Source organism: Anguilla rostrata, chromosome 13, assembly GCF_018555375.3.
Source record: "Anguilla rostrata isolate EN2019 chromosome 13, ASM1855537v3, whole genome shotgun sequence".
In the NCBI taxonomy this organism is placed as follows: Eukaryota; Metazoa; Chordata; class Actinopteri; order Anguilliformes; family Anguillidae; genus Anguilla; species Anguilla rostrata.
In genome coordinates this window covers 10,811,136-10,838,672 of record NC_057945.1, presented here as the reverse complement: position 1 = coordinate 10,838,672, position 27,537 = coordinate 10,811,136, and the positions used below count along the sequence as shown (strand labels likewise).

At 40.4% G+C, this 27,537-nt stretch overlaps 3 protein-coding genes and 1 long non-coding RNA gene across 8 annotated transcripts in view; 1 reads left to right on the top strand and 3 right to left on the bottom strand.

The window, feature by feature from the left end:
- Positions 1-825: 825 nt before the first annotated feature.
- Positions 826-18,183, top strand: LOC135237771 (uncharacterized). Its single transcript, XR_010324911.1, has 3 exons — positions 826-1,253; positions 1,438-1,859; positions 17,798-18,183. It is a non-coding gene; the product is annotated as an uncharacterized LOC135237771 (long non-coding RNA).
- LOC135238063 (odorant receptor 131-2-like) lies at positions 3,339-6,327 on the bottom strand. The gene has a single exon (XM_064305709.1). The coding sequence runs from the start codon at positions 6,320-6,322 to the stop codon at positions 5,345-5,347; it is 978 nt and encodes a 325-aa protein (XP_064161779.1). The 5' UTR covers positions 6,323-6,327; the 3' UTR covers positions 3,339-5,344.
- On the bottom strand, positions 11,524-13,258 carry LOC135238131 (odorant receptor 131-2-like). Its single transcript, XM_064305838.1, has one exon. The coding sequence runs from the start codon at positions 13,243-13,245 to the stop codon at positions 12,277-12,279; it is 969 nt and encodes a 322-aa protein (XP_064161908.1). The 5' UTR covers positions 13,246-13,258; the 3' UTR covers positions 11,524-12,276.
- A 139-nt stretch (positions 18,184-18,322) lies between the features above and the next one.
- matn4 (matrilin 4) overlaps positions 18,323-27,537 on the bottom strand; it is a 16,396-nt gene continuing 7,181 nt past the window's right edge. For 3 of the 5 annotated variants that reach the window (XM_064305187.1, XM_064305191.1, XM_064305188.1), the window contains 7 exons: positions 27,322-27,444; positions 25,873-25,995; positions 24,900-25,022; positions 23,970-24,383; positions 23,505-23,657; positions 22,516-22,618; positions 18,323-20,264 (listed from right to left, as the gene is read on the bottom strand). In XM_064305187.1, the coding sequence (XP_064161257.1) occupies positions 20,204-20,264; positions 22,516-22,618; positions 23,505-23,657; positions 23,970-24,383; positions 24,900-25,022; positions 25,873-25,995; positions 27,322-27,444 (1,100 nt within the window). In that variant the 3' untranslated portion in view covers positions 18,323-20,203. The remainder of the gene's footprint in view (positions 20,265-22,515; positions 22,619-23,504; positions 23,658-23,969; positions 24,384-24,899; positions 25,023-25,872; positions 25,996-27,321; positions 27,445-27,537) is intronic. The other 2 variants (XM_064305189.1, XM_064305190.1) reach the window with 2 other exon arrangements.

Genomic DNA, 27,537 nt, shown 5'->3' with positions numbered 1-27,537 from the left:
TGATAAGGTTGGTCATTATAAGATTGGTCATGACAATTTCAGTCATGATAAGATTGGTCATGATAAGGTTAGTAATGATAAGATTGGTCATGATAAGGTTAGTCATAAGGTTAGTAATGATAAGATTGGTCATGTTAAGGTTAGTAATGATAAGATTGATAAGGTGGTAGTGCTATGGTAGTGCTGGCAGAGAGAAAAGAGGCTTTTCCTTGTGTGACAGCAGGCCATAAGCTGAAATAGCGCAGCTTAGACGTCAGGGTGCACATGAATCTCATTGCATTTGCAGAATGCCCAGTAGAAGCATATGAGCCATGCCTTAATGAAAGACCTGTGACTGAGCAATTCAAGCTAATTCTGCTTCAACTTTGTCTTCCCGCAATGTCTGATACTGCAACTCCCAGAGCTGATGACAAGTGAGACTTGATCCAAGTAATAACTGCAAAATTACCTGGTGACGTACGCTGCAGCAAGGACAAACGCACACACGCAACTTAATTTATGGGCAAAAGGGTGAAAGTATAGCGTTGAAAAAAAAAAACTAAAAATGAAAAACATGATCCAACAACAGTTCCACGTAACTGGTGGGAGGGGCAGAGTGGATTTGGAGGAGACTGTTTCTTTGTGTAGCAAAGTGGCCCATACAGAATGTTCCATTTTGGGACCTCATGTGGGCATGTGCCAGTGTAATTCACGACACCATTCATTCACTGCAGATTGTTTTTGGTCAGTGTCTGTGTGCCTGGGCTGCTATAAGTTTCCACTTCTTTTCGATGACCATCAGCTAACTTTCTTTTTTCCCCCACATGGCTGGTGCTCCAGCCCTTTTTCATCAGTGTCTGGCGCCCGTGTTTAACGGGTCCTCACAGCCACCTGCTCTGGTCCAGTTTGTGGATGCTCCTCCGTCGCATGCTGGCAGTGAGGCGGAGCATCGAGTACTGTCATCGGAGCTGCTGCATCCTCAGGCAGATCGAAATCTGTGAATCTGTGAAAGGTGTGTGCTGTGAAAACAACATTCATGAGGTGTGAATTTATTTATTTATTTAAAGATAAAATTAAGTATTTATTTATTGACCAATTTCTATATATATATATATATATATATATATATATATATATCATTCCACATTTATTTTATTTTGTCCTCCATACAACTCAAGTAAGCACTGTTGTACTGATGTCAATTTTCCCACAAAAGAAGAGGCAAAATAAACCAGGCAATGTGATAGTGTCTGTAAAACTGCATGTGTTAAATAGTGTTGCCAACAGCACCTGCTGTTCCTAATATAGTTATGGTCTAAAACAATGGATTTAGAAACGTCAAAAATAGCAGCAACTGTTTTCTACCATGATGAAATTAATAATGATTACTAACGTAATCCAGAAACGTTATTATTTTGACGTTAGTAACTTATTTAGCAGCTAATAATGCTAAACCAGTATGGCTAAAATAAACATTATCGTACTGCTACCAATGTATCTCGAGAAAGTAAGTAAACAAAAGTACATTTCCCCCTGGAGTGCGAATATTTCCAGTTCGAAACAACCTTATTATAAGTTACCGCTGAAAACATCACACCCCGTTAACGTTTGGGGCGCAGGATTTTGTTTGTCGATCCACGAAATCCGGCAATTTCAAAATGAGAGTGCGAGGACAGCGGTGGTTTTTGTCACTTGCACTGTGCTTGCGATGGACCCGCTCTATGCAGATTATCTTGCCTTGCTAACGAGAGGATGCATTTTGGAAGGATCTTCCTGAGGAAACCGATTGCGTCTTCACCCTTTTCGTTCTCGGCGAGGCCTACTATTCTCAGATCGGAGCGCCTGCTTCTGTTGTCCATCTCAGCTCCGCTAACGCCTGGGTGAGCCCTGTAATTTCTTGTTTGTTAGCGTGGACTCTGGAATGAAGAGAGACCTAGCTTGCATTTTCATAAGTGGAGTTGCCGAGCTGTTCCATGTCCTTGGCTAACACAAAAACATCTGTTTCACCTGCAATTTTAAATAATTTAACTGCGGGAACACTGTCCATTGTTTCTCTCAGGGCTGTGGCGATCACCGTGTCGAGGTTGCGTTTATGTTCTTGTAAGGCCTGTCCGCTGGCTTGCGAAATGGCGTAGTAAAGGTCGCCTTGTCTAGTTATGTTCACTGTTTCCTTAATTTTCTTCCTCACCGGCGAGTATTTAGTCTCATGTTTCCGTGAGGCTTTGATGTGGGACAATTCACACAACCGTTTGTTGTTATTTTGGTGCATACTTTCGATGGATAAATTAATTTTAGAGTGTTTTGGGGAGAGCTGGAAAGCTAAACGACCATCGCTGCTATGTCACGTGATTCAAGTTCTTTTTTTGAAGGAAATTATTTTAACTAGGTGGTATTACAACCTGGACTCCGTCCATTCCCATAGAAACGTACACACTAAAACTTGCTCTTAAAATTTAGATGGCGAAGACGGCAGCAATGGAAAAATGTCTGTACAAGTGTTGTGGGTAAACACATATCCTGGCATATTGTAGCCTACCAGTGAAAATTACTATAAACCAGTGACTGCTGTCTTTTGTAATACATCAGGAGGTTGAATAATTGAACTTACCTGCACAATATTTCAAAAGTCATTGCATGGTGATAATGCAGAAAGTGTGTTTTAATTTTGAGCATTCTGTGCACACTATGTGTATGTGATACGATTATGAGGACGATAACGATTTGCGGGATGGTTGGCAACCGTAAATAAAGCTAGCAACAGTAACTAGAAATGTGATTCAACGTTGCCATCAATTGTGAAATTGGACATTGAAAAGTGGAGGGGATGTAACAACAATATAAAAAGCGAAGGAATAAGCCAAGCCATTGTATAATTTCCAATAATGGGACAGCCCGTCGTGTTTATTCCTTACATAGCCTAACACCCTTAACAAAACAACGTTAACAAATCACTGCAAGCGATGACATCCGTTTTTATCAACATTAGACATTAGCCTAAAAAAGGGTGCATACCACTACACTGTCCAAAATGTAGAGCCAGGGCACGATGAATTACCAGAGTTGCACTGAAAGGTAGCCTGCGTGTAACTGTTGTGAATGTCAAACGTTGCAAGGTAATGCAAAAGCATTGCGAGGGAACACAAAAGTAGCTCACAAAATTAAAAACAAAAAAAAATTAAATCCCCACCATGATCCTTAGGGGGCTCCGTATTTTTTTCCTCCAGTCCAGTTTTTTTCCCCTCCAGTCCAGTTTTTTTTGGTCCAGTCCAGGTTTTTTTTTTTTCCTCCAGTCCAGTTTTTTTTTTAGTCCAGTCCAGGTTTTTTTTCTTCCAGGCCAGGTTTTTTAAATTATTTTTTTTTTTACCTTGCAACAAGTTATTTCTCAGTAAAGGGACACCTCAGCCTTTTAACAGTTCTAAAATCAATGTCCAGCATTCTAAAGCAGTTTAAGAGGAGGCACCACCGTCAAAAACGATCATTTTGGTTCCATATGCCAATTTTGATATTTTTTGATATTTTGCTTCTATAACTTCTATAGTTTCATAAAATGAACAAACTAAAGGTAAATAATCATTATAAATAGTTAATTTGAATGATAATGTAACACCATCGTCAAGTACACGAAGCATAGCCTGAAATGACCTTATGATAGCATCTTTTATGATTAAATGCCTCTGCGGTTTTAAAACTGACCTGGTTGAATCATATATCGTTAAAAAGCTTGTCTATTGGAGCGTACTGCTAGAATGACCACATGTGGCTATTTCCTTTGCTGTCACTGTGAGGATGGACAAAAGACAAGCAGAACTCTTCAAATTCATTGGCTACCAGCGTTTAAACATCCCTTTTACAGCCATTTTCTCAAAACTGTATATTGCCCGTAGGGTATTCAATTTATCTCAACTTTAACAATAGATACAGCTACATATTTTACATACTGCTTCTTAAATGTTATAGCTGGGGTGTGTCAGAGGCTTTTCTTGATATGTTTTTTCATTTTATGTGGCATTTTATCTGTAAAAATAGGTCAAAAACGTTTTTTCAGCATGTACATATTGTTTTTGGAATAATTAATTAAAAAAAAAATATTTTGAGAGACAATATAGAGAGAGATCAAAAGTACAGTATGAGGATGTGGAAATATATTTCATTATTAATTATATGCCAATATTAAATCAATTTGATACTTTGAAGGCACAACAATTGCATTGCCAATGAATATTAGGTTAGAAAATACAACATTTGCCTGATTTAACGTGACTTCCGGTATAAACCACACCCACTTCCGTTCTTCTATCCGAATACAGATACACACAGACAATTTTGTTGGTTGAACAGATACAGATACAGATAATGACGTCTCTGCATACCCCTAGCCAGCGCACACTGTATTCAGGTACATAAGATAGAAGCATATGTTTTAAAACATGGCCTTAAACTCTCAGACAGTTGGAAAACAAAGATGGTCAGAGTTTATGTAACTTATCATCACATTTTAAATGGCAACTCTACATAATATACTGTACATGTATATTGCTGATTGCTTACATACCCTTACTGACTAAACAAGACCGATGTGTTTAAAATGTAAGGAAAAAACATTTTTCAAAAGTGTGTATGCATAATACACAAATATGTATTCTTCAACTTTCAAATATTTATCTAATATTTATTAATTACTTTACATCATTATGTACAAATATTTTTTATCTCATTAATCTACATATTAATTCTGCCTGATAAACATGTGAAAAAACTGCAGAATTTTGAAATCATTCAGAATAGCACATGTATTTTCAGAAAATGAAATAAGGAAATCAGTCAAGATCCTCCATTTCATACAGTAGGCCTATTTTGCAAATATTGCTGTTTTTCACAAAGTTGTTTAAGGCAGTAACTGCCTATCAACAGACAAATGGGGGAGAGAGTTTACATTCAAAATGAACGTTGTCCTGGAGATTTTTACAGTAGCCACTATAGAAGCTGGTAAGGATCACCCAACATATTACTTTTCAATGAATTGTGTCCAATATTGTATCATTTCTGTGTTCTCTTGCCCACTTCATAGAAGATAGGCTAAATAACAACAACAAAATTTATAGCATACAGTAGTCCACAATATATTTCCTCTTGATTGTTTTTTTTTCTATAACAAATGCTTTTATTCGAATAGCACCCCAGTAATGTAATTAAATCAAAAGCATTCAATTGAAAAGAAACTAGATACTAATGCATGAGCCTTATTTAACCGCAGAGCTTATCAGCATAACACAATCATCACAGTTATCAGGACTGTTATGAAACATAGGTAAAACTCACCATCTGTCACTGCTTTAAGGGTCAAGCACACCACAGCACGCTAATGCTAGTGTCCCATTTCATCCTCGTTAGTTGGTTTAACTTTATACAAACTGCAGACAAAGTATCTTTTTAGGTATTTACGGAACCGGGTGTCTCTGACGCCGTAGATGATGGGGCTGAGGAAGCGAGGGAGGATGTAGACGATCAGGTAGGTGGAGTAGCGGATGTCCAGGAGCTGCGCGGGGAAGAGGGTGCTGAGGACGGCCTCTATGCTGGGGTAGATGTAGGAGAGCACGCACATGAGGAGCTGGATCCCGTGCAGGAAGATGGTGTTCCTGGCCTTCTGGGCGGAGCTCCGCTCCGAGGACAGGGCCCGGGCCGCGAACAGCACCCGCAGGTAGGTGTACACCAGGGTGAGGAACACCACCAAAAAATACAAGCAGTCCAGAGCCTTCATCTTATTGGACAGGGTCGGGGCTCTGAACACGTTCTTCCTGAGGCAGAAGACGGAGGTGTAGAAGAAGCCTATGGACTCCGTAGCCAGGGTGAAGAAGAGGTCGCTGGTCTCCGTGACCAGGCACAGGAACCAGGTGAGGCCGATGAGGACGTAGGTGCGCTGCGCCGTGCAGATCTGGGCGTGCCGCAGCGGGTTGCACACGGCAATGTAGCGCTCGATTGCCATGCAGGCCAGGATGAGCGGCGAGTTCCTGGTGGTGAAAATGGCCACCAGCATGAAGAAGCAGCAGAAGGACACGTTGATGAAGTAGAAGATGTAGCTGAGGACGAAGAGCATGATGGTGACGGTCAGCTGAATGGCATCGTTGATGACCATGTGGATGAAGAGGATGTAGCGCGGGTCCTCGTAGAACACCTGGTTTTTGAAGAAGGTGACCACGACACTCACGTTAATGTAGCTGAGGATGAACCAGACGAGCACCACAGTTAGGTTTTTCATAAAGGCTTTGGTGTACGTGTCCCTGACCAGCACCGCTGTCGAATAGTTCTTGTACGACGTTTCAAAGGGGCTTGCCGTGGAGTTCATGGCTTCGTCTTGAAAAGCAAAATGGAAGACATTTTAAAAGTTTCTGAATGAAACATGAGTCAGTTGATTCTTTCGCTGTAATAGGCAGTGAATACAAATGCATACAGTCGTTATTTCTGACTTAATATATATCTTAATTTATTTTGCATAGAAAAAATATGCACAAAGGATGCATATGGAATCACTTGCAATGTTTGATATAAAACTGAATTGTGGACACTTACCTTTTCAAGATATAATTCAAAATAATCTTTTTTTTGTTCACAGCTTTGGATTTAGAGGGCTAAAATACAAATGTAAATGAAATCACTTCAGTTTTTCTAACTTAATGAGAAGTGGAATTTGTGAGCCCACAGATAGAGTTCTCTTCAGCAGTCCCGTTTCAACTGTGGTGAAAGGAAAGTTGCCCTTTGTACCTTTCCCTTAAGCATATTGGATGCTATGAGGATCAGCTTCAAGGATACATTACTGATTAGTCTGAGAATCTGAGACAGAGGTTGAAAACATATACAGAAAAAACATGAAAATATATCAACAGGAAATTATTCTATATGCATATAAAGTAATCAATGATGTACAGAATAATTACTGATTAATAATATTTTAAATTAATGATTAATAAAATATATGTGACATAAATCATAGCAACATAATATGTACATAAAATTTGGCTCAGTGATGACCTATCATACTTAGCATAGAATTGCCTTAAAAGTGAAATTCTTCAGTCCAAGTGAATGCGTCAGTGAAGAGCTGAAAGAGAAACCAAATCAAGTATCAGGCTGTTCACAGCCTTTCCATGGTTACGCATGCACTGCAGGAAGCGATCACTTCATTCCAGCTGAACATTTGGTGAAAATGATCTCTTTATATATGCATGTGATTTCAATGATGTCACTCACAAATGGCAAAATAAATAAACAAACAGATGAAGAAGTGTAATTGATGTCCAGGGATTGTTCAGGTGAAATGTCAGAAATCCCAGAACAGCCGGTCTCTGAAAGCAACCACATCACTGGATCTGTGTCCGACTCTGACATTAAACTGAATATCGCACAAAGTTGCACAAATCAGGTGTCTCAAACTCCATTTTTGGAGGGCCACAGTCTCCACTGGTTTTTGTAATTTCCTTTCTGTCAGCAGCTACGTTAGGCCTTGGAAACAAGGTGCATTGACTCTTTACCCAACCTATTACTTAAATTAAGCACTTCCTGTAAGTGCAGGAACGCATCAAATGCAAGCAGTCACGGAGGGGAGATTCCTGTTTTGATGGAGATGTCTGCAAATGGTCAAACAGCTGGCCAAAATCCCAACCTTTTCAGTGCTTTGCCCCACCACTGTGGTTGGAAGTGTGAATGCACCTGCTCATTTATCTCTGTCCATCTCAGGAGTGTGTCACACTAAGCATTCTTGTGACCAATGACATTTTCATTTTGTTGGATTTGGTCCCAAAACCATTTGGTGTCAGACCAAGCTCCAACCAATGAGTCTCATCATTAATTATGTCGGTGCAAAATCTGTGCAATAATCATTGTGTCTGTTTATGCCTATACACTTTGCACATGTCTGTACTCCTGATCCATTTCAATAAGAATATGAATAAGAAATTTTATTTATATAGCATATTTCAAACATTGTATTCAAAGTTCTTCACAAAAGAAGTATTAAAGAAAAATACCATAAATATACACATGTGTATAGTGCTTTTCTCACATGGTGCACAAAGTGCTTTAAAAGGATAGTAACATTTTAAAAAAGCCAGTTTAACCTATTCTGCAAGGAAAACCCATTACAACCAACTTAATTGTTAGGGTACTCTAGTGGATCCTGTGAACATTCATGCGGTTACTACTAAGTCTGGGATAGCATCAAACAATAGGCTACCTTTATTTACTTTTATTTAACAATTCCTGTGCAAATAATTGCATCTTTATTGCTACTTGCCATCGCTTATACAAAGAAGCATTATCGCACAAATACTGTCTGCAATGTCTGCACTGTGTCTGCGGTTCTTTCCAATGAAAGCACCATGTGACAGTGTGGAAACACTGCTGTCAATCGTTGGGGCTGTGCTAATTCCCTATGATCAGCAATTCTGAAAAGGTACATTTACAGTGAAGGGGTTGACCTAACATTTTTGGAAGGGCATTCCACAGGCGGCAAAAACTGTGCTCTTTATTCTTTGAATGTGACTCACTGCAGGTGTGTAAATGTGACTGCAGCTGTGTAAATGTGACTTATCGTAGGTGTGTAAATGTGACTTACTGCAGCTGTGTAAATGTGACTTACTGTAGATGTGTAAATGTGATTTACTGTAGATGTGTAAATGTGACTTACTGCAGCTGTGTAAATGTGACTTACTGTAGATGTGTAAATGTGACTTATGGTGGGTGTGTAAATGTGACTTACTGCAGCTGTGTAAATGTGACTTACTGTAGATGTGTAAATGTGACTGCAGGTGTGTAAATGTGACTTACCGTAGGTGTGTAAATGTGACTTACTGCAGCTGTGTAAATGTGACTTACTGTAGATGTGTAAATGTGACTTACTGTAGATGTGTAAATGTGACTTACTGTAGGTGTGTAAATGTGACTGCAGGTGTGTAAATGTGACTTACCGTAGGTGTGTAAATGTGACTTACTGTAGATGTGTAAATGTGACTTACTGCAGCTGTGTAAATGTGACTTACTGTAGATGTGTAAATGTGACTTATGGTAGGTGTGTAAATGTGACTTATGGTAGATGTGTAAATGTGACTTACTGTAGATGTATAAATGTGACTTACTGCAGGTGTGTAAATGTGACTTACTGTAGGTGTGTAAATGTGACTTACTGCAGGTGTGTAAATGTGACTTACTGCAGGTGTGTAAATGTGACTTACTGCAGGTGTGTAAATGTGACTTATGGTAGGTGTGTGCAGAAAGCTGGCTCTCTGATGGCCCTTACAGAGACCTGAGGGGTTGTGGTCATCAGTGCCACTAGGTGCTGTGGAGCTACTGGCCAAATGCTGCCTATACAGGCTGCAGAAGTATTTTATATTCATTAGATTACATTACATTACAGCCATTTATACAGCTGGATATACACTGAAGTATAGTATGCTTTCGGTTACAAGCCCAGTTCTTTACCCACTGTGCTACACTGCCGCCCCTAATGTTCAGCTGTAGCCAAGACCAGTGACCAGTGCTCACGTTGAAATGTTCAGTATTAGTTCTCCTGTTGCTGTCAGGGTCAAAAATAATCCCGTCCCAAGTTTAACAGCAGTGAAAATCAGCTCTTCATCGACACATTCATTTGGACTGAAGAATTTTCCTTTTAAGGCAATTCTGTGCTCAGTATGATAGGTCATCACTGAGCCAGATTTTATGTAAATATTATGTTGCTATGATTTATGTCACTTACAAATTTCTTTCAGTGTAAAATTTGATTACTTTTCTCGGAGTGACTCGATCATTAGAAAATGTTAAACAATGCTCTTTTTTAATCTTTAAATAAGTGGTACACTATTCAGTTACAAAGATTGTCTTATGAGACTTTTTAACCCTGCAGTTATTAAATCAGAAGTCTTAATTATGGGCCACATCTGTCACAGCAAAAAAAAAAAAAAAAATTATTATGATGTGTTTTGTTGTAAAAATGAGAGGTGTAGACAGAAGAAATACAGTCTCACTGGACTGTGAAGTAGGAAAGCAGTTATTCACTGATTTATTAGCCTAATGGGTGACAGGTTCTACATGAAAAATATTAATTTAGGGTTTACAATTCAAGAGGCTTTATCACAGGGGGTCCAGCAAAGGTGGGTCGTTTCTGACTCTGGACTCCGGGTGCATGCAAACTATGGAGACAGCATGAGGGTGAAATAAACTTCCAGAGTATATATGGTCCCCGTTGGACTCGTTTACTCAGTTAAAGTTAAATTAACGCTGGACATTTTATTGTGTAAGGAACTCGGGATTGGAATGAAGGGTTGTCTGTGTCATTTTTATTTAGAGAAACAAGCATTAAAATAGCCCTAGAGGAAGTTAACATGAATGGTGTGTCTGTGCCCCGCGATAGATTGACGGGTATATTAGCTTATCTCACATCAGAGTGCTAACCTGCTCAGGCTCATGATTCCATTGGGTTAAGAACCTGACCAGTGAAAATAGGGTCAGGGTAAGGAAAAGGACTGGGGTGAAACATTGGACTGTGTTGACTTTTCCCCGTAGGATGGAAAATTCTGAAAGACCCCAGGAAGTTGCAGAGGTGCTGACATGACCTCTGTACTACTATGGGTCTTGGAATTAAGGTGCTTGTGCCTTTACATGCAGTTGTGTTGGTGTCATATTGGTGTCTTATTTTGTATTTCAGCATTATTACATAATTTATACTTTTACTACAGTAAAAATGAGATATGATTTAGCATCATGTAATTATCAACATTAGTTACACAGTTTGCTGGTATATTTTAAAATGTAATTCACATTTGATATCCATTGAGAAAAAAGAATAGAAGCTATGCATGAAATGTTTCAAGAATTTTAGGGGACATTCCTGTTACATCTGCCTTAAATGAGCAAATTTCAAGTTATTTTTATTTTTGTAAAGTTTATTTTCTGAGAGCTCTACAAAAAAGGAATATTAACAAATGACATAACATCCTCTGGTTACTTAATATAAAATGATGAAGGATTTACATACTTTACATTATTATGAGTACATTATTGAGAAAATAATGCAAGGAGAAAAAAACAAAAACAAAAAAATTGACAATGCAATTGTCCCACATCATTTCCTCAATCAATTTTTTTTTTTGAATTGACCAAGTTTTCAAAATACTGCTTTCTGATATAGATATATATATATATCTATATCAGAAAGCAGTATTTTTTACCTTGATTTAAAACCAAAATTAAATAAAAATTGTGGATATTTGATCTTTTCTTTTGATTATAATTACAGAGTAACTTGCCAGTATGACACCACACATATTAAAATTAAATTGATTTCAATAACACCTGGACAATAGAGTAATGCACTAATGTATCTTCATTACTAGTGATTAATTTTCAGAGATCAGAGTCATTATTACACTTAATGACCTGGACCCCTGGCATAAGGGGCCATTTATTATATATATATATATATACAGAAACAGCTGTAGATGCATTTAAATAAATGTCTTTTCATTATTTGAAAGAGTTGACATTTATTTGGAGGCTAAGTTGGTGCTAAACAAAAAGTAGCTTAGTTGAGGCAATGCCGTTTAACCACAAGGAATTACTGATACTGCATTTTCCTTAGAAAAAAGTAGCCTACATTTTTATTTAAATAAATGGCCCCTTATGCCAGGGGTCCAGGTCATTAAGTGTATTAATGACTCTGATCTCTGAAAATTAATCACTAGTAATGAAGATACATTAGTACATTACTCTATTGTCCAGGTGTTATTGAAATCAATTTAATTTTAATATGTGTGGTGTCCTACTGGCAAGTTACTCTGTAATTATAATCAAAAGAAAAGATCAAATATTCACAATTTTTATTTAATTTTGGTTTTAAATCAAGGTTTAAAAAAATCAAGGTTTTAAATTTTATTTAAATCAAGACAGAGCTGAGCATTTTGTGTTTCTGGTTTACATTCCTATTTGTTTGTGACACACACTTTTGCTTTTATTTTATTGCCATTATATTACACTTGCCGTGTATCTGTTCGGGAAGTTTTAGGTATAACCACTCCATATTTTTCTGTGAAGCCCCCACAAGTGGATAATTTCCTCAGTTTTCCCCAACCTTTCACAGAAGGTGAAAGCAATACGAGGTAAAATAAGAACAGAATATACCCAAGCCTGCAGGAGACCATTGTTTTGTCTGAGGATTTCTCATCCTGCTTGAAAATATCCACACCAGCTACCTGCACCAGCAATGAAAAGAAACAAAGGTCAAAACGAGGCATGATATTCCTGCAGTCTGATCTAAAGCGATGGGTTTACTTTTGGAGAAGTGCTACACTTAAGAGTGGTCACCTGTTTGCTGAGGAATGTTACCTTCACATTGCACAACAAGTAAATCTTCAAATACTTCCGAAAGGATTGGTCTCTGAGACCGTACAAGATGGGACTGAGAAATCTGGGCAAAATGTGAATGAGGAGATAGCTGGCGAATCGCAGATCCTGCATAGTCCTGGGAGGAACGTACTTGACCGCGGCCTGTAGAGGCGGCCCCAGGTAGGTGAACATGCACATGAGGAGCTGGGCGCCGTGAAGGAGGATGGTGTTGTGTGCCTTCTTGGCGTCCGCGCTCACGGCCTTGGCGGCGAACAGGATCTTAAAGTAAGAGAAGGCCAAGATGAACCAGACCAGGGACAGGCAGAGGGCATGGGAGACGTCCCTCTTCATCTTCATGAAGTCGTGGTAGAACACCGTGTCCCGACCGCAGTAGGTGGCGGACAGGAAGAACTCCTTGGGCTCTGTCGCCAGGAGCACAAACAGGTCGGGCAGGATGGAGATGGCCGCCATGGTCCAGATGATGCCAATAAGGATGTAGGTCCTGCTCACGGTGCAGATCTGGGAGTGATGCAGCGGGTTGCAGATGGAGATGTAGCGCTCGATGGCCATGCCAGCCAGGTTCACGGGGGTGTTCAACGTGGTGAAGATGGCGATCATCAGGAGGAAGCAGCAGAACGAGACATTGATTTGGGATGAGATGTAGCTAATCACATGCAGCAAAGCGGCCAAGGTCAACTGGATCATGTCATTGAGGACCAGATGGATGAAGAGGATGTAACGTGGGTTCTCTTTGAAGAACTCATGCCTGAAGAATATGTGGACCAAGGTGCCATTGATGTAGTTGATGATGATGCAGAGTATCACCACAATCACGTTCTTTATCACAATGGTCTGAAATACACCCTCCGTCATGGAGTAGGACATGTTCTGTTGCATGCCATTGTCTGCCGAGATGTTCATGGTTAGAGTTCCAGAATCCTGTGGAACAACAGACAGGTACAAATGTGGCCGTTCTTTCACATGTTTTCACATCTGTTTTTATCTGTCTGTAAAATAACCATGTAGCGCTGCACTGAAATAAATAAATAAATAAATAATTAAATGTTGGACTTCCATAACCCATTTTCAGTATGGTCAACATGTTCCATGTACTTGAGTTGAGTGGCATTAATGTTGCATTAATTGAGTTAAACCAACTATGTTTGAACTAAATGATGAATTTTAGTCCAACATTTCATTTATTTGAGAGCATTATGAACAGTATTAACCTATTGATTGACAGTCAGACCACAGTCTATGAGAATTCTTTGCTCTGTTTGTGTGTGTATGTGTTTGTTGGAAAGGTATGGTTCAGTGCTTAAATACACTATGATACATACACTGTGATACACTAATTTGTTTTAAAGACCTGTCAACCTGTAGTACTTCATAAAAATATCCTTAAGAGCGGATCTATTGTTCGTAAAAATTAAAGTCATAACTCACCTCTGTTGATTTCACCATAAAGAAGGAGAAATGAGCCTTACTAAAGCAGGAAAACAAATTTAAATGGTTTGAATTAATCATTTTATGTAATTATATAGGCCAGAAAGCAACTGGGGATCAATTAGGCGAATGCAGAAAAGGGAAGCCCACTGTGTGTACACAAATGTGCACTGTTAGGTTCTAAAAATATCAAAGAACTCTGGAGAACTCTGCACACCAGTTTCTGTACGTTCATATGGCATGTCCGTCTACAAACTGAAAAGACATTTGCAATAACCCCTTTTTGAAAATATATTGCAGTATGCATTTCAAGAAAAGTTCTTGAGCATTCAAAACAATGCTGGCTGCATGCTTAGACGAGAAAACAACTGCAGTGCATGGATATTTATGTGATAGTGACAGTGCATACACAGAAGTATAGGAGTGAAACAGTGATCATGCAGTGCAGCCCAATATTTGGACAGTCACACATTTTTAGTTGTTTTGGCTCTGTACTCAAGAATATTTAATTTGAAATGAAACTATGAATATGATATTAAAGTGCAGACTGTCAGCTTTAATTTGAGGATATTTGCATCAATATCTGGTGATATGTGTAGGAAGTGCAGCTCTTTTTATGCATAGCCCCTTCATTTTAGGAGACAAAAAGTAATTGGACCCTGGGCTTTATTTTCTGGCAAGCACATGGCGTGTTGCGAGCTGTCGCACTGGTGAAATAGTATTTTTGCCATATATTTTTTTGAAGCGCCAGAGCTGTTTGTTAATTTTGTGGCTCACTGTGTGCCAGACAGCCATTGCTGAGGGTGCGTCAGTCAGTATCTCAATATTGCATGGCGCAGTGCAATTTTGGCAGCTCCTCAGAATTTTTGGGGTCAGTGAAATCTGTCATTTGTGCCATTCGCCACCTGCCTGCCCAGACCACACCTGAAGCATATGGCGCATCGTCCAGTGAATTGCTCATTTCGGGGGTTTACTGTCCAATGGACACGTTTCACAGTCTATTCAAATGACAATCAGCGGTTTTTGTGGATCATATGCTGTCCAATTTGAACATATATCCCAGAATCAAGGAAAGTGCATACTTTACATTGATAGTTCATTGTTTTTAAAAAATCATTTTAGTTCCTGTATTTGTTTCTGTTTTTAATGGTTTAGGACTGTTCTTATACTGCATCGTGGTCATGTATTGAATTATTTTTCTTACACCTATCTGATGATTAATGCAATATTTTGCACATCAACAAAAAATGTAGAAAGTATTAGCATTTGAGTGAAACAAGTAATAATCATTACAAATTCTTGTATGTATTGGTTCGTATCAACATAATTGAGCAGCCTCTTACTGGTCAAAATTTAAAAATTAGCTTGAACTTGTATTACAAAGAAAAAAGCTATTTTTTGGTATGTATGCTTTATTTCAGATTACTGATGGTCACTGAATGTCATCACTCACTCATTATAACAATTTTCACTCTTTACTGAATTACTTACTGAAATAATGCGATCAAAAGCTCTGAAATCACTACAAAGAGCATACGGTTGTCTGCTACAATAAATCACATGAGTTTGAGGTGATCACAAACGGTTTGTGTACAGTTTAAACAAATGTTAACATTGATGTTACAAGTGCAAAGCATGTGTGAGACAGTTTTAACAGAGGTAACAAAAAGTAACTGCATACATCATTAATGTCAGCAGTATTTACGAGACAAAACACTGTCGGTTCTAAGCACACTATGCATGGACGTTTAAACCAGCAAGACATTAGGAAGGTTATGTTTTGAGCCAAAAATAACATGTGGGATTGGATGAGTTGTGGTTTTCTTATGTTTAAAATACTCTTATTTTGTCGATGTAATTCAGGTCAGTACGGACAAGTGACCTTTTTCAGCCAATCTTGATTTACTGAAGGTTTTACTTAATTTTTGGACAGTTGCTAATTGTGTGAGGTGGAAACCAGGTTTTACCTCTTCTATACCCTTATATGTGCTCTATTTACATTTGATATGTAGATTTGACAGCCATGCCACGTTGGGATAGACTTTCTATTTCGTTTCTTAGCAATGTCTCTGAGTAAGTAATCAAAGTCAATCCCATGCTGATTTTGAACCAGGCGATAAATAATCGAAATAAGCATTTTTAAAACATGAATAAAAAACCACCACTCATTCAATCCCGCTCACTTTGGTTGAGCCATGCCATTGTTGTGAATTAGTGATGGACTTGTGCTTTATCATTTTTCTTTGATCGAGTCATTTAAATTTTTTGAGCGGGATTGCTGGCATTGTATGATCTCCCCTGGTTTTATTTCATTTAATGAAACTTCAAGATTCTGTTATTATTTTTTGGTTCAAGCATAGAGCATTTAAGCTATTTAGCTACCGGTTTAATGGGAAATTTAAACTGACCCATAATATACATTTAGGCAATGTTCTAATTCTGATGGAAGAAAATTCAACCAGGTTAAAGAAATCTATTTTATTCATGAGATTCGTTCAAACTTAATTTTTGAAAAAAAAAGTGACAACCCAACTCTGCACCTCCCGCAAAAGAACATCTGAGAAATATCTGATTGGTATATCATTGTCCTCCTCTTCCACTGTAGCTGTAGACTACAGGAATTTGCAGCATGCCCTGCACAATGCCAATGTTTGGCCATTTTCAGGGTTCCCAACAGAAGTAACCACAATAACTACAAACTCTCGGCCCTTAAAAACATTCATTTCTGCACCTCCTGACCAAAGAACTTCTTTGTACTGCATGATCACCACATATGCTTTAGGCCCACAATGAATACGTCTCCCCATTGGACATTTAGGTACATCAGCCAATAAAAACAACAAATACACAAAGAAAATGGACATATAGATAAGTTCACACTTTTTAAACAACCAAACTTTGCCGTTTGGGCGTCTGCTTCCCTTGTAGCTCGCCGGGTAGCGCATTTGCCTGTGGAACTTATTGGACGAGTGACAGACCCGGGTTAAAACCCCCCCTTGGACTTAAACAAAATCCTCTAAGTTTGGGGCTTTATTGTGTGGACGTGTGCAGTAGTTTGTGAATTCTGTCTGCTCAAATGGGATCAGAAGGTACAGAAATGGATGAAAAGGGCCTAACTCTTAGTGCTGTATAGGTATGGGGTATACCGCCCCACCAAGCCAGATCTCTTTCTACTCTAGATCTTTAACTCTCTATAATGTCAAAATTAAATTTTTATAATAATAATAATAATAATAATTAGGGCAAAGATTTGTGTACCAATAAGACAATGACCCAAAGCACACAGCAAAAACTACAAAAGAATGGCATACAAACAAGGTCAGTATTTGGAATGACCCAATGACCAAGCCAAATTTGCCTGGAGAAAAAGGAAAACATTCCAAAATGTCAATGCGCAAAGCCCAAACAGACATACTGACAAAAATGCATAGCTGCAAGTGCTGTCATAGTACTTTTGTAAATGAAACAAAATAACATGTTGAATTTATTGTGTTGGTGAATGGGAAACAACATTTCAATGTAGGAAAAGGTTTAGGTGTAATAAGACAAAATGTGAGTAAGTTCAATGGGTGTGAGACCATTCTGAAGGCATTGCATCTATCATGATGTTTTTCATATAGGCCTAATCAAATTATTCACGGTTTAATATAGTCCACAATGCCAGCAGCATCCATTAACTGTACGTAGTTAAGATATACAGTATGCCTCAACTACATTAGTCATATACAAAAATTAACCAGCAATGTAGATAACAGAAGCAAATGTACTTCATGATTCATTTTAAAATCTATATTTCTGGTGTTTACTGTTCAACTAAAGTATGTTGTGCAATGTACAACTTTTTCCAACTCATAAACCAAAAAAAACAAAAAACCGAAAAAAGCACAAGCCACTAAATTCTACTTCCGTTTGTGAGATACACTTTGAAAGTTAAAATGTTTTCCCCGCTTGTTTTTTTCTGGCTTTGTTGTTGAGCGAGGTTGTTTTTGTTTTTTTTCCACAGGTGCGTGTCAGGCTAAGTTTGTCGCTCTCGCGAGGTTCATTAAAGTCTCCTTACCAAGGCTTAGGGACCATCTGACATTTCACGCTGTCCGCCGAGCCCTGTCGGAGAGAGACGCCAAACTCTCCCTGCCCCCCCTCGGCCCCCGTTTTGGGACCGGCCACAAAGGTCAGGCGTGACGTGGCGCTTGTTTTGCAAAGCACGTTTTGGCATGCGAGGGGCTTATTAAACACACTAATGAAGTTTTTTCTCAGGAAAGCACATCTCATTAAAGGACACGGAGCACAAGAGGGACACCCGCACCGCCTCCGGCAGAACAGAGCGGCGAACATCGCCACGGAGACCCGCGCATTCCCCGTTTAAAAACATTAAACCTATCTGACGCAAGACGTAACTGCAGAACCGTTAAAGTTATTTTTAATCATTTGTCCGAGTCAGTGTGGTCTTGCACGCTGCAGCCCTTTTCAGTTGTTGATTTTTCAAAACCGAGAACTGATGGAAAAGCTTCTGCCAAAATGAAGAAACGCGTTTTTGGAAAATTGTGTTTATTGCATTCTGTGGTAGAATACAGCAAGTCCTCAAATATTACAAAAAGGAGTATTAGAAAATATACAGAAGTACCAGTAACCAAATATAGGGGTACAGATTTTATTATCAATACTTTGGTGATTTTATAAAAGACTTAACAAAGATCTTTGATAAAGGCACTTGATTGTGTGCGTACAAAGTCCTAGGGCATTATATGCAACTTCAGCTGGAACACAAATGGGTGGAGAGTTTGTAAGTGTGGGGACATAGTAGAAGCAGCATAGATATGCTGTATAACACACACTTCAAATACAAAACTGCATTGAATTTTACAAAGTCCTGAACAATAAACATGGCCTTGCTGGCTGGGCTTCAAACAATAGACCAATTCATAATCCTTCCAGACAGACAAAAAAATCTGTTTGCATTTGACAGGACATCAGATGATCTCAATACCTAATACTCAAGGCCCAGAGATACTTCTTGCTCCTTCATTTTCAATGGATACTAGGGTTAGACAACCCATCACTAAAAAAAAACACAGACTGAACACCAGCTTACAAAATGCATATCCTCCAAATCACAAAAAAACCCAGATCTTCTAAAAGATAATTTGTCACTTTACACAGGATAGCAAAGAGGATATAATTTTTCAAACATTTTTACTCCAGAAATTTGATCAGTTTTACCAATTATTCTGGTGCTAATGTGCCTTTCTCTATGAGTGATACCACCTGTGTCTACCATTAAGTCACGTGGAATGCCCCAGACTTTAAGAAATTTAACAAGCCACCACCAACAGACTCCTCAGGGTCATATAATAACTATAACTCTTTCCTGCCTCCTCCATCTAAATAGAGACTATTATTATGGATTTATACATCTGTGAGGGCAACATTAAGTGAGGGTAGGTTTATGCAGCCCATTAATTTGTGGTCTGCTGATAATATTTTAGATTGTGGAACCAAAATGGTCTTACATTGGTTTGGAAATGAATCATTGTGCACACATTCTGATAGCAGAAACTCCTGATATGACTCCTTATTTTGGCCTCAAAGTGAGTGTCAAACATGGGGTCAGAGCATTACTCACTTCAAATATGCACAATTCCAATTTTGCAAGAAAAATCAATGGCATGAAATTTACAAAAATTTGATCAACGGCACAGATCAGAAATCGTCTGATACAAGAATATATTTCCTGTTTATTCCAATCTGCTGAAGTTGAGAATTTACTGTCTCCGAGCTAAATAACAGTGGAATATTGTTCACATTTGGCTGTTACTCAGGTAATAAGTTACATTCTTCGTTGATGAAAGCAAAACATTCATTGCACTGAAATGAAATGGAACCTTAAATGAAGTTTGGGGAAGTAGTAAAATTTCAGAATGCCTCGAGAGATGTGAATCAGTGACGAGCTGACAGAAATGATTTAGAAGTAAACAAGCTGCATCAGGGCAATGCTGATCTTTTCACAGATAACTTCCGTTGATACCGTTCCTTTGAAAATACGGCAGAAATATTCACGCCTCTCGCTTCATCTTTCTGATACATATAATAATTGTACATTATAAATACAAAAATAAAAAATGTATCAAATATGTCAGACTTTGATAGAAATAGAAGTCGCTGATGGGGAGATAAAGACTTTGCTTAGATGTTGCCTGCACAATCTGAGAGAAGGAAGCATAATTCCTATGGCTGTATATTAATTTCTGACAAGTGTAAATGGTGCTGCACGTCTACGTGCACTAATTTATCGCATGAAAATTGTTCTTTTTGGCCAATTACAGTACGTGAGAAATTCTACGGGAGTAGAATATTATTACTCTTTCGTTGTTTTCTTGCATGAGACGCGTTGAAAGACCCAGCAGTGACATCCTCACTTCCGAGACAGCAGCTGGTTCTCCAGGTCCTCCAGGCGGGCCGTCATCACCGACAGTGAAAGCTGTTAAGGAACTCTATGGTGAAATATGTCCACTTGTATAGTGCACAGCCACACTCAGGTTCAGAAAGTACAAGTCCTCCCCAGTATTTTGTACCAATCAACTGGATTTGCTAATTGGCACAATTCTTCGTCCAGGAGGTAGGACTAATTAGTGAAATCAGTTGATGGGTAGAAGAAATGCATGGCAGGACTTTCTGACCCCTGGACTTTCCATCTATGGTCAGTCTGTACAAATGCAGAAATATTCAATATTAATGGTATTTTGTGCTTTGAAATGCACCAGTGGACCATAGTTTCATTCAGCTACTGCATTGTGAAACAAACTGAACTTTCAATTTAAAAAGAAACTACACTGGAGCAAGTTTGCCGTGTGAACAGTCCATTCAATTCTGTTACGATGCCAGTATGTGGAACACAAGCTGTGTTGATGGTCTGTCAGTTAAACTCTAACAGTACTACCACTGTGCCCTTTTCTCATTTTCTTGCTCCTGGCCTTTGAGAGAAAAATAAACAATTGGCCTATGAAACAAAATCACTTTCACAAGTTCCCCTTTTCTGGAATGTTCCTGTCGGACACATCTGTTTCTGGACTCTCGAAAACAAGGAAGCATTTTCCAAGCCGATGAGCGGGAGGAAAGGGGAGATTGGATGCCTTTTCAGACAGCTACTCAAGTCTCTGTTCCAAGAAACTGTAATTCCTTGTGATGAACAGAACAAACGCGCTCTTTATGCAAAGTATAACCCTCTTAGGCAGAGGTGGGCAACCAGAGCCATATCCGTTGCTGGTTTTCATGACAACTTCTGGCCTGAATTACTTAATGTGCTGTAACATTTACGCCACTTGACATTTTAACAACCCCGTGACCCTGACTAGGATAAGTGAGTATAGATAATGGATGTATGGATGGATGGACATTTTAACTAAATTTCTTGATAAGCACATGAATGACAGCTGTTCTTGTGCCCCTATATAAAATGTTTTACTGTGATTTAATCTGAGTGAACCAGTGTTGGTATATACAACCAATTAACTCATTTAGCCAGGGCAATTGGTGGAAACAAAAAACTGCATACACACCAGCCCTCCAGGACCGGAGTTTCCCACCCTGCTCTTACTGGTGGTCTCGAAGGGCAACTGCAGTGTAATTAAGACGTTTTTTAAAAATATATAAAATGTATGAATGAATATGAATACACACATTTATTTTTTTCTCCGCATTTTGGAGTCAATGGTTGTATCTTGTTGTCATATAACTGCGGTAACAAAAAGGTATGTTCTGGAATCACTGCAGTTGAAGAAAATCCAGGTTAAGTCCTCCCCAGAAATCTGTCCCAATCACCTGGATTTGCTCATTAGTGCAATTCTTCAGCCAGGGAGATAGAATTAGTCAAATCAACTGGCAGAGTTCATAGGTGGAAGGAACGCATGGCAGGACTTTCACTTTCTGACCCCTGGACTTTCCACCTGCAGTGCAGCTGGAGCATGTGCACTCTCATGCACTCACCCAGGAGCCAGCGGCTGCTTTACACACTAAAAGCAAGACAGCGTAACGTCAGGGTTTATGTAAATAGGAGGAAATGTATATGTCCCACATTAGACAGATCTGAACAGCTGAAGGATGATACAGAGGTAACTGAAGAAAACAAAGGTGAATTAAATAAATCCTACCCTTGCAGGACCAAGTCCGTTACTTCCTGGCACTGCACTCTCAGTGACCTATCCCAAGCTCAAACATAATCAGATGTTTGAAGAGACCACGAGCATTTTACGTATATCAACACAAAACAGGACGCGTTATTACGTTAACTATGAGATGAAACGTTCAGCTTTGAATCAACTCTGAAAGGACATACGCAAACTTGAAACAAGCTCATATTTTCTACTTGAGGGAAAAAAGGTTCTTCAAGTCTCATTACTAGACTAAAACACTTGTTAAGACAGACTTTTACTGTGTGGCATCTCTTTTCATAGCCCAGGAACCATGGCCAGCCTAAATCTATCCTATCCTGACCTTCTCCTTTCCCTGTGCACTACTGCTCAGAGCTGGCTGGTGACCTGTGCCTGCCCGGAACATATTTCAGTGCTTGAAGACCATTGGCGGTTTACAAATACCAACCCTCCGACTGCCAGACAACCGCTCTTACCTCCTGAGCTATGTCTAGCATCTTTAAGTGAGACGTATAAGCATAAATAACTGCGCATTGCTGTGTGTGTGCGTGCGGCTTTGTGAGGGTAAAGGATATGTTTCTGCGTCAGGTTCTCCAAAGATGTCATGGTGGCCTGCTGGAACTCCACCACGCTCTCACAGGCGCAGGGGTCCTTCACCTCGATCTCCCCCTGGCTCTCCTCTGGGAAACGGCGACGCAGGCAGACACAGAGAGTCGGTCCTCAGGAGTAACCGAGTCGCCACAAAGCCCTGACCTACTGAACACACGCCCCTCTCCCCAGTGCTGTTGTTGGGCACCTTTCTTAAAATCGATTACCATTCTATGAACCCGGTCTAAAAATGAAACTACAGTAACACCTTCATACATAATAAAATATCCAGTGTTAATTCACAGAGTACAATGGGGACCATATGTGCACTGTAAAAGGGTCGATTTAACCATGAACTTTTCACTGTGGAGGTGTATATCCCTGGTGCTAAATTTGTAATTTCTTAAGGCAGGGGAGCAAAAATCCAGGCCTGCTTGCTGGGTTTGTTCGAGCCAGTTATCTCAGTTTTAGCTTTCTGAAAGCTCTGTAAACTGCACTGGTATCCTGAAGTTAAATCTTTAGGATACACTCGCGGTCTGCGGCTGTAGCTGGTGCTAATACAAATTTCAGATCAAAATAATGATTGAGCTAATTAAAGAATTAAGAGCAGAATTTGGCACAAAATCCTGAAAATCGATCGGCCCTTGTTGTGCACCCCTGTCTTAAGGCAATGAAAAGCATGAAAATAGTTTGAATCCATGAATTTAGAATTTTTTTTCCTATATTTATCATAGAACTAAGAAAAGGTGGCTTAAATGAATAAAAATAAAGCAGTGAATAGCACATCTCATAATCTACCGTCGCATAGTTGATTCCAAGTATCCCGTGGAAACAGCACCATTACACCCCAGAGTAAGAGTGTCCATTTCCCGAACATGTTAACAAAACCTTTACTCTCACTCGCTCATTACACCTGGCTGACTCTAGGTGGCGCCAGAGACTATGTTCCGGGGGTCTGAGTGGCACGAGCCCTGCTACCTGCACATATGTTGAGCTTCAGGTTCTCAGCGATCTGGTTGATGGCGGTGAAGTCGGTGGTGTAGAAGAAGTGCTTGTCCTCCGGCTCTGATGCAATCACCCGCAGCTCATCCTCCACGGCCTTCCCGACTCCCACTGCGTACATTGTGATACCTGCGGAGCGTGCACACACAGTACGGCCATTATTTCTTCTTTTTTTACAGCCCCGAAGAACGGCAATCGACCTCAAAATATTCGCAAAAAAAAATATGTTCCTCGAGCAGTACTTATGGACCATGGAAGTACGCGCTTGTGACTAATCACACGCAATAGATGCATGATTTCACCCCCGTAAAAAAATTCTGCTGACACGTTTGAATAATATAAGTATACACACAGGAAGGAAATGGTAAATGTGGGCATTAAACACCATGTGTGTGAGTGCAGGGGGGATAAATATGGGATATCTCAGGCACGGTTGGCCACCTGCATCCTTGGCTTTCTTCGCCCACTCCGTGATGTCATCCTGAGAGCGGCCGTCGGTGAACACCAGCCCGACCCGGGGGATGTTCCTCTTGGCGGGGCGGGCGCCCTCGGCCTCGGAGAAGCTGTTCTCCACCATGTGCTTGAGGGCCAGGCCGGTCATGGTGCCCTTCTCCATGTACTCCACCTTCAGCACGGCGCTCTTGATGTCCTCGGCGCTCTGGTACCGGCTGAGCGGGAACTCGGTCCGCACGCGGCTGGAGTACTGGACCAGGCCCACCCGGGTGCCGTGGGCGGACACGTCCAGGGAGTCCACCACCTGGTTCACGAACTGCTTCACCAGCTCGAAGTTCTGAGGCCGGACGCTCTTGGACCCGTCGATCAGCAGCACCAGGTCGATGTTGGCAGACCTGCAGGCTGGAACAACGACACGTTCCTCATTGCAGAGCTGCAACAGTTCTTACTTTAGTCTTACTTTAGTTTGGAAATACAAGACGTAGGAAGGTTGGGGTAACTATAAAATGTGGTATTTTAGGGACAGGGCAGGTAAATGTGCTGCAGCGAAAGCACAGGTAAAGTTAAGATGGTGAATATAGAGAAAGCACAGGTTAAATTAAGATGGCATGTATATGGAAAGCACAGATTCAACTGAGATGATGTGTATAGGGACAGCACAGATTAAACTGAGACGGAGTGTATAAGGGAAGCACAGATTAAACGGAGACGGAGTGTATAAGGAAAGCACAGATTAAACTGAGACGTGTGTATAAGGGAAGCACAGATTAAACTGAGACGGAGTGTATAAGGGAAGCACACATTAAACTGAGATGTGTGTATAAGGGAAGCACAGATTAAACTGAGACAGTGTATAAGGGAAGCACAGATTAAACTAACATGGCGTATATATAAGGAAAGCACAGGTTAGGCACTTACTGCCACAGGTCTTGCCGTCCTCCTGCAGAAGCTGGCCTTCAGGACAGATGCAGTAGTAGGACCCGGGGGTGCTGACACACTGGTGGTCACAGCCGTGCTCCACTGTGTTACACAGGTTGATCGCTGGGGGGGGGGGCAAACAGCTGCTGCTCAGTCTGACTGTATGTCCTTTCAGTCAGGCTAGTTTATCATCTTAATGTCATATTCAGTGAAATGGATTAAAACAAACCAGATGGAAGATGGATAAATGAATGGACCATGTAAATGTTATGTTTACTAGTGTAATTGTGCAATGGTTTAATATGGAATCTGCATCACACCCCAATTCATACTGTACTGATCACAGAGAACAACATTGGTCTTCCCAAGAGCTAGCATGTGGCTGACTGAGTCTAATCTTGCATCAGGCTGACTGTGCCTGTATGTGGCTGACTGTGTCTAATATTGCATGTTGCTGACTGTCTAAGCCTGAATTTGGCTGACTGTGCTTTTATGTGGCTGACTGTCTAATTCCTGCGTGCCGCTGACTGTGCGCATGGCTGTGGAATGTTTGTGAGTTGCCATGGCAGGTGGGACTGAGGAAGAGTCCAGCCTGTGTGGGGTGCAGAAAGCACACATTGGGACAAAGAGGGTGTTTGACCACCCTCTGGCACTAAGCAGCTGCTGGACTCGTGGCTAAGCAGATACACTGCAGCGTATCCACTTTCAAAAGCAAGCAAAATAGGAACAGCCACACACCCAGAATATCCCGACAAAGACTCTTGTCAAAGCATTGTTTTGCCATTGTGTCTCCCCAAAGGTCCAGGGCCATTTTGTCTGCGCAGTTATTCCCATTTTGTCTGCGCAGTTATTCCCATTTGTCTGCGCAGTTATTCCCATTTTGCTCTCAGAGACAGCGTCATTACGGGAACGGCTGCGCTCCCTGTGACCGGTCACTCTCTCCGTGGGAAAGCTCTCGCTCTCCAACACTCACGCTGGCAGGTTTTCCCGTCCTCCTGGAGCGCGTGTCCCTCATTGCAGCGGCAGAAATAGCCGTTCAGCACGCCGACGCACTCGTGCTGGCAGCTGTGATTCCCGAACGAACAGTAGTTGATCACTGAAGGAAGAGAGCAGGTGAGGACAATCACCGAGCGGCGCAGAGCCGTTCTGAATGACGGGGCCGGCTAAGAGCCGTAATGGCTAACTGCGTTACTTTAGCATCAAAAGACTGAATCACAGGGTGCAGTACGTAATACTTTACGAATGTACAATACTAAATTGGACAGATTGGACAAATTGATCTCGATATTTGATGAAATGTTTCATTTAGTTTAGTTAAATCATCCGAAGCTCGTATTGTGAAGCTTGGTCGCACCAAAATGGTGGTACCAGCTCATGACTGTTTACAGTAGATGAGTGAATTTACAGAGCAAATCAAAACCAACCAATCCCTAGGGCAAATAAAAACTGACCAATCACCAGGACAAATCAAGAAAGACCAATGGGCAAAATGCATGTTTGAGAAATATATACTGGATCTAAAATTGCATCCACGGATTAGCTTTTGCAAAGCGTGCAAAGCACAAGTAATCAAAACCAATACTACAAGAAAGGATTATTACAGTATTAACAAATATTTGTGTGTTTTATTTTTTACAATTGATATTTGTTAATCACTTAAAAAATAATGCCTTTTTGCTTTTTGATTACTTACAATGGATAAAAGCCTTTGTTTATTAAATACAATGCTTCAAATAACCATAATCTGGAATTTAAAAATAGCTAATCCATCTTCAAAGCTAAAGTTAGCAACAGCTTTTCCTATACATTTTAAATTGCATGTGTCACATGATCTAGTACTACTTGTTGCACCGAATATGGTTGCCAACGTATACAAAGTTGCATGTTCGAAATGAACAAGAATAAAGCCCTGTGTTCTGTTTGTTGCAGGTCAACAAAAGTCCTTTTTTTGTGAAACAACAGAGATCCATGATGTGTAATTTGCAGGACAGAGTCAAATAGCTCAACTCTGGAATGCCTGGGGTCGTCTCCCAGGGTGACGGGGGTCACATCTGGGACCTTCTCCTTTACAGGGAGATAAAAAGGCATTGTCCTTGGAAAGGCGCGATGGCCAGCCTGAACCGTGGGGTTACAGACATCATAGGCTCTGAGGTGCAGCCTTGCTTTATGGAGTTTTTTAATGCTTAAATTTCAGTGCATTGTCTCCCCTCTCAAAGGATGTGCCAGCCATTGAGATGACTGGTGTCTGCGTGCATGTGTGTGTGTGTGGGTGTATGAGAGGGAGAGAGAAAGAGTGTGTGTGTGTGTGAGAGAGAGAGAGAGAGAGAGAGAGAGAGAGAGAGAAAGCGTGTGTGTGTGTGAGAGAGAGAGAGAGAGAGAGAGATAAAAGGTGTGTGTGCGTGTGTGGGTACTTCTCACTAACTTGTGCAGGTCTTCTTGTCCATGTTGAGCGAGTACCCGGCGTTGCAGTTGCATGTGAAGGAGCCGGGGGAGCTGATACAGATCTGCTCACAGTCATGTTTCCCCTCTGCACACAGGTCAATCACTGCCAGAGAGAGAGATGAACATGTGTGTGGGGTGGGTTTGGTTATGTGTACATGAGACACTGTTTCTGTGTGTGAGTGTATGTGCAGGAAGA